General features: G+C 33.0%; 1 protein-coding gene across 1 annotated transcript in view; it reads left to right on the plus strand.

The window, feature by feature from the left end:
* Window positions 1–5,038, plus strand: part of pparab (peroxisome proliferator-activated receptor alpha b) — a 9,626-nt gene extending 4,588 nt beyond the window's left edge. Inside the window, exons 2-3 of the mRNA XM_073831295.1 lie at window positions 4,681–4,838; window positions 5,024–5,038. Of these exons, the coding sequence (XP_073687396.1) occupies window positions 4,681–4,838; window positions 5,024–5,038 (173 nt within the window). The remainder of the gene's footprint in view (window positions 1–4,680; window positions 4,839–5,023) is intronic.
* Window positions 5,039–7,855: the final 2,817 nt, after the last annotated feature.

The raw sequence follows: 7,855 nt of genomic DNA on the forward strand, positions 1-7,855 counted from the left end.
TTTGTTGAGGGGGGGAAAGTATCTGTATTTGTATTTGTATCTGTATTTGTATTTGTTGAGGGGGGAAAGTATCTGTATTTGTATTTGTATTTGTATGCGAGTAAAATTCAAAATAGGTGTAAAATCCTGTTTTTTTTGTGCTTTACACTTATAATTTACGTTATAGTGCAAGTATTCTTTAATTATATCCATTATAATAATTATGTATATGCAATATTGGTTGATGTTTTTGAACATGTTACAAGGAACGCCACTGAAAAGAAAATAACATAACAGCCATTACCTCATCCATGGTTAAACCAACAACTAATAAAATACCATTGTGAACATTATGAACCCCACCACCACCCATCCTTGTTGGAGGACGCTGAACAGACAGAATAAAAACAAATAATACTTCAAAGAACTGTTCTTCTTCTGAATGAACTTCTTTCCCGTGGCGTCTGCCGTTGCTAAGCAACCTTGACCTGATCTCTCAATGAAGACTCGGAAGCTTCAGCAAAGCATAAATGGATTTCCAGCATTAAAAATCGCTTGCAGTAGCTCTGCTTTTAAATTTATTTTAAAATGGTTATTCCTGTACCGATATGATAAGCTGTTCCTCCAACTTGGCTGTTTTTCAATGTTATTAAGGGAAAGGGTGAAGCTGATTGGTTGGTTCTGGTCACATGACCTGCGCTGCACTTGTGGCATTCTGAAAAGTTTAGATGTATTTATCTAGATGCGGCGCGGACGCGCCTGGAAAAAAACGAGCACGTAGCACCGTGTCCGCATCGCTTCCATTATGAGCGTGCATACCGCGCGTCTACATGTTAAACAACGAACTTGAGTGCGCATGTGAACGGCCCCTAATGGAATAATCTCCCGATCAAACTCTGCTTCCCAAAAGCTATAAACTGCCTCCAGAACCCAGTTAAGGTACAAAAATCTATTCAACAAAAATAGTGATGCAGTGAAGTCTTTTTTCACCCAGCCGAGTCTTCTCTGTTGCTGTGTGTAGCAGCCTGTGTCAGTCACCTCTTTTAACCCCACCCCCCGACTCCTGAATGTCACTCACTCACGCGGGCATGCACTGACTGCGGTCTCATGAGGAAACGCAGCTTTTTGATATATTAAGTTTTTCGAATACAAATGTTTTTTAAAGTATTTGTTCAAAATAAGTATTCGTAAAAAACACGCTATTTGTGCCTTTCCGAATACCGTATTCGGGTTCGGCTCCACCCCTAATAGGTATATAGATCAGTAGGTAGATGGGTAGATAGATCAGTAGGTATGTAGGTAGATAGATAGATAGATAGATAGATAGATAGATTGATCGATCTATGGTAGGTAGATCTATAGGAAGGTAGATAGGTAGATGGTAGATAGATCTGTAGGTATATAGGTAGGTAGGTAGATCTATAGGTAGGTAGATAGGTAGATGGTAGATAGATCTGTAGGTATATAGGTAGGTAGGTAGATAGGTAGATCTGTAGGTAGGTAGATCTATAGGTAGATAGATAGGTAGATGGTAGATAGATCTGTAGGTATATAGGTAGGTAAGTAGATAGGTAGATCTATAGGTAGGTAGATCTATAGGTAGGTAGATAGGTAGATGGTAGATAGGTAGATGGTAGATAGATCTGTAGGTATATAGGTAGGTAGGTAGATAGGTAGATCTGTAGGTAGGTAGATCAGTAGGTAGATAGATAGATAGGTAGGTAGGTAGGTAGGTAGATCTATAGGTAGATAGATCTATAGGTAGGTAGGGATAGAGATAGGTAGATAGGTAGATCTATAGGTAGGTAGATAGATAGGTAGGTAGATCAGTAGGTAGATGGGTAGGTAGGTAGGTAGATAGATAGGTAGGTAGGTAGATAGATCTATAGGTAGGTAGGGAGAGAGATAGGTAGATAGGTAGATCTGTAGGTAGGTAGATCTATAGGTAGATAGATCTATAGTTAGATGAGTAGGTAGGTAGGGATAGAGATAGGTAGATAGATAGATTGATAGATAGGTAGATGATAGGTAGATGGGTAGATAGATCAGTAGGTAGATAGATAGATAGATAGATAGATAGATAGATAGATAGATAGATAGATAGATAGATAGATAGATAGATAGATAGATAGATGGGTAGATGGGTAGATGGATCAGTATGTATGTAGGTAGGTAGGTAGGTAGATGGGTAGATCTGTAGGTAGAGGATAACTATTGTCAAAATGCAACCTGGGCTGTTTTTTTTTTACTGTAAACGAGATAAAACTTATATCTAAAAGCATAATTACAACAAACAAGCCGTTTTTGAGATTGACCGTGATTTTGTTTCTATCTACCTATCTATCTACCCATTGTGTCGATCTCCGAATGCGACGTAATAGTGAGGAGAGTAAAGATGGATGGCTCCTAAAGCATATTTCCGTATAAATGCACGGCTAATTCGTTGTTTTGTTGCAAGTGAAAAACGATATTAACCTTCTAGTTGTAAAAAGAGCCTCATATAAGAAACATTCGGAGATTGACACTTCTTGACTGGCAAGATGGCCGCGAGCAGAAACCCAAACAGTGTAAGTGAGTTGTTCAAAACCTTTCTTTTTAGTAAACTCTGTGTACACAAACAATGTTCTCAATGCTGGAGTTCATGTGTAGAGACCCAGGCGATACTTCGAGCAAAGTTTCATGGTGTGTCGAGCCTTCTTAGTGTTGTAAAAATATCGATTTTGATGCACTCAAAGTTATGCCCCTAATACTCCCATTCACTGGCCATTGACCACAAAACGAAATCACGGTCAGTCTCAAAAATGGCTCGTTTGTCGTAATTATGCTTTTAGATATAAGTTTGTCTCATTTACAGTAAAAAAAATAGCCCAGGTTGCATTTTGGCAACAGTTATCCTTTAAATAGTCCAGCTACACTCTGCTCATGATTCTAAATTAGTAGCACCTGTTTGAGGTCGTTAGCTGTCATAAAGACACCTGTGCACCCCACAATCAGCCAAAGTCTAAGTAGCAACATGGACAAAACCAAAGAGCTGTCAAAAGACACAAGAGACAAAATTGTAGACCTTCACAAAGCTGGAAAGGGCTACGGGGCAATTGCCAAGCAGCTTGGTAAAAAAAGAACTGTTGGAGCAATTGTCAGAAAATGGAAGAGGCTAATGATGATTGTCAATGTCCCTCGGACTGGGGCCCCATGGAAGATCTCTCCTCGTGGGGTATCAATGATGCTAAGAATGGTGAAGAATCAGCCCGGAACTACACGGGACGAGCTGGTCAATGCCTTGAAGAGAGCTGGGACCATCGTTTCCAAGGCTGCTATCAGTAATACACTAAGACGTCATGGTTTAAAATCGTGCATCGCTCGGAAGGTTCCCCTGCTTAAGTCAGCCCATGTCCAGGCCCATCTGAAGTTTGCCAGGGACCATCTGGATGATCCAGAGGAGTCATGGGAGAAAGTCCTGTGGTCAGATGAGACCAAAGTAGAACTTTTTGGTCTTAACTCCATTCGCCGTGTTTGGAGAAAGAAGAAGGATGATCATCCCAATAATACCATACCTATAGTGAAGCATGGGGCTGGAAGCATCATGCTCTGGGGGTGTTTTTCTGCACAGGGGACAGGACGACTGCACTGTATTAAGGACAGGATGAACGGAGCCATGTATTGTGACATATTGGGCAAAAACCTCCTTCCCTCAGTCAGAGCATTAAAGATGGGTCGTGGCTGGGTCTTCCAACATGACAATGACCCAAAGCACACAGCCAGGAAAACCAAGGAGTGGCTCCGTAAGAAGCATATCAAGGTTATGGAGTGGCCTAGCCAGTCTCCAGACCTAAATCCAATAGAAAATCTTTGGAGGGAGCTGAAACTCCGTGTTGCTCAGCGACAGCCCCGAAACCTGACAGATTTAGAGAAGATCTGTATGGAGGAGTGGACCAAAATCCCTCCTACTTATTCACAAATAAATTGTTAAAAAAAAATCATACAATGTGATTTCCGGATTTTTATTTTTAGATTCTGTCTCTCACAGTGGAAATGCACCTATGCTGTAAATTGTAGACCCCTCCATGTTTTCTAAGTAAGAGAACTTGCAAAATCACAGGGTGATCAAATACTTATTGACCTCACTGTGTATGTGTATAAAAAAATCATACAATGATTTTTTTGACATATATATATATATATATATATATATATATATATTAGTACAATAATTATTATTAATAAATAATTAAATGAAGGTTTAAAAAGTACTTAGAATAAAATAAGTAATTAAATCAAATTTGCTATAAATTTTATATTTAATTAAATGTTTTAAAGCTGCTATCAGTGTGTGCAAACCTGGTGATCAAATACTTATTTGACACAGTAATTCACAAATAAATTGTTAAAAAAAATCATACAATGTGATTTCCGGATTTTTATTTTTAGATTCTGTCTCTCACAGTGGAAATGCACCTATGCTGTAAATTGTAGACCCCTCCATGATTTCTAAGTAAGAGAACTTGCAAAATCACAGGGTGATCAAATACTTATTGACCTCACTGTGTATATATATATATATATATATATATATATATATATATATATATATATAATTTTTTTTATTTTTATTTATTTATTTAAGGACATTGACTTTCTTTGTGCATTGTACATTATTTTCAAGTGTGCACATTTGTATTGTTTGTTCACTGTCTTATGCAGATGCACTGACTCCCGCGTCCAGCCCGTCGTCGTGTGTGTATGGTGGCCCGGCGGGACTGGACGAGTTCACCTCAACCTCTCTGAACTTGGAGTGCCGCGTGTGTTCGGACCGCGCCTCAGGATACCACTACGGAGTTCACGCGTGTGAGGGCTGCAAGGTGAGAGCTGTACATGACATCTGTGCTCTGCAAAGACACTGCATACTGAATTAATGTGTGTGTATGTATGAAGATTTCCTGTATATCGTCTCTCACACACACTGCTGGCCTGTTAAAGCCCCAGGACACAAACATTGGCCTCACTGAGGTCATTGAGGATGTTTTGCCCTCATATCTGTGTCTAGAGGAACATCTGTTGACTGCACACATTAGTCATAATATTGCTGTCAGAAGAGCAACAAAATCACTGGACGTGTTCTTACCGCAGAGTGTGTTTACTTTTACTTTAATGCCTGTGTGCTTCATGAAGGCCAGACAGACTATTATATTGTTTGGGAAAATGAATGCATTTTGAATTTAATGTGATTTTTAAAATCAGAGATCGTTAGTTTTTTTTTTTTTATGACTGATACTGAAGTAAATTATTTTAGTCATTTAGTTATATTTTTATTTAATGTTTTTGTAATTTAGTTTAATTTTTGAAATCATTTTAATGTATTTGAGTCATCAATTAAACAATAATATTTATTTATTAATTTAATTAATTTACTTTATTTTATTTTAAGAAAGTAGAATCTTTTTATATATTAATTTATAGCAAATAAATATTTAGTTTTTGTTTTGCATTAAATAATCATACTACATCAATCAAAATTTAATATGTACTACACTAATAATAATAGTAATAATAATAGTTATTGTTATTTATATATTTATTTTAACAACAACAATAATAATAACAATTTATATTACTTTAACAACCATAATAACTATTATTATTTTTTTAAGAAATCAATGACAGTGAAATATTTATTTATTTGTTTATTTTAACAACAACAACAACAACAACAACAATAATAATAATAATAATTATTATTATTATTATTAGATTTTTTTTAGAAATCAATGATGACATTTTCATTTATTAATTTATAACAAATGAATATTTATTTATTTGTTTTGCATGAAATAATCATTAGACCACATCAATCAAAATATAATATGTACTGCAATAATAATAATAATAATAATAGTTTTTTATATTTATTTATTTATTTATTTTAACAATAATAATAGCTATTATTTTTTATTATTATTTGATTTTTTTGGAATCTTTTTGTGTATTAATTAATAACAAATAAATATTTGTTTTGTTTTGCATTAAGTAATCGTACTACATCAATCAAAACGTAGTGTGCACTACAATAATAATAATAGTTTTTGATATTTATTTATTTATTTTAACAATAATAAGTTATTATTATTATTTGATGTTTTGTAGAAATCAATGACAAAGTGAAATCTTTTTATATATTAATTTATAACAAATACATTTTTATTTTTAATAATTAATCATTATTATTATTATTATTATTATTATTATTATTATTATTATTATTATTATTATTAGATTTTTTTTTAGAAATCAATTATAACAAAGTGGAATCTTTTCATATATTAATTCATAACAAATAAATATATATTTTTTTAGCGTTAAATAATAAATATAAATAATAAATATTTAATTAAATGTTTTGAAGCTATATTTATAAAATTACTTAATCAAAACAAATTATACATTTTTAATTATTCAAAAAGCACTTTAATAAAACTGCTATAAATTAAATATTTATTTAAAAGTTTTGAAGCTATGTTTATAAAATGACAGTACATTTACAATAATTATTATTAATAAATAATTAAATGAAATGAAATGGTTTAAAAAGTACTTAAATCAAATTTGCTATAAATTTAATATTTAATTAAATGTTTTAAAGCTATATTTATAAAATGACTAATCAAATCAATAATTATACATGTGCAATTGTAATATACATTTTGTCATACTACATCAGTCAAAACTTAATATGTACTGCAATAATAATTATAATAATCGTTTTTGATATTTATTTATTTATTTTATCAATAATAATAATAATAATAATAATAATAATAATAATTACTTTTTAAAAAGAAATTAGTAATGACAAAGTGGAATTTTTAATTTCTGTTTATTTATAAAAGTACTAACAAATAAATAATTTAACTAAATGGTATAAATAAAATATTTTATTACAATTTTAAATATTTGTGAATATAATATTTAATTTAATATATTTAATATAATAATGTTTTGAGGGTATATCTAGAAAATATATTTAATATATTTTTTTAATATTTTTTTTAATGATTTTCTTTAATATTTTTTTTAAAAAAAGTACTTTTAATCCTATAAAATAATTATTTAAAGTAGTAAATTGAATTAATTAATTTAAATTAAGAGTCAATTAGGAATCCGATTGTGATTTACCATCCCTAATATTAATGTAGAATTTAATGGATGTCCTTTACAACAAACGTAGCCTGTTAAATCAGACTTTGGTGTCGTAACTCTCCATTTCATAAAACCTCATTCCTCTGCGTCTCCATCTGCTCAGTCATGTTTGATGGCCGTGATTTGGACGGTCACTCCCCGCGTGTCTGTCCTCGACTCGACCTCTCCTCCTCTTCCTCCTGTCCCTGGTGCCTCTCCATCCCCCTCTGTATCTCCACATCTAATCTCCCTTTCGAAACCGCAGGAGTGTTTCTAGGGACAAAAATGGCTCAATATGAGTGAAGCAACAGTGATTAGTTTTTACACCCTCGTCCCTTCTTGCCAGCCTGCACTTTGGCAAAACCGCTGGTCGCCTTCAGCGCTTCGCCAGATTGTGCAAGCTGCTCCATTTCATGCTTTGGATGCAATTACAACATTAGAAACTGTTTATTCTTTCTAGGGAATAACGCTCAGATATAAAGCTTATAGCTTCAAATGGCTTGGGTTTCAGCTGCAGTTCTTTGTCAAATAAGTTTGAAAATAAACACATTTTTTGGTAAGGGTTGGTAAGATATTTGTATGTTTTTTTTGTTGATCAAGGCTGCATTCGTTTGATCAAAAATACTGTTAAATACAATTAAATTGTGAAATATTTTTACAACTTAAAATAAATGTTGTCTATTTGAATATATTGTAAAGTTTA

This window comes from Garra rufa, chromosome 25 (genome assembly GCF_049309525.1).
Source record: "Garra rufa chromosome 25, GarRuf1.0, whole genome shotgun sequence".
Classification (NCBI taxonomy): domain Eukaryota; kingdom Metazoa; phylum Chordata; class Actinopteri; order Cypriniformes; family Cyprinidae; genus Garra; species Garra rufa.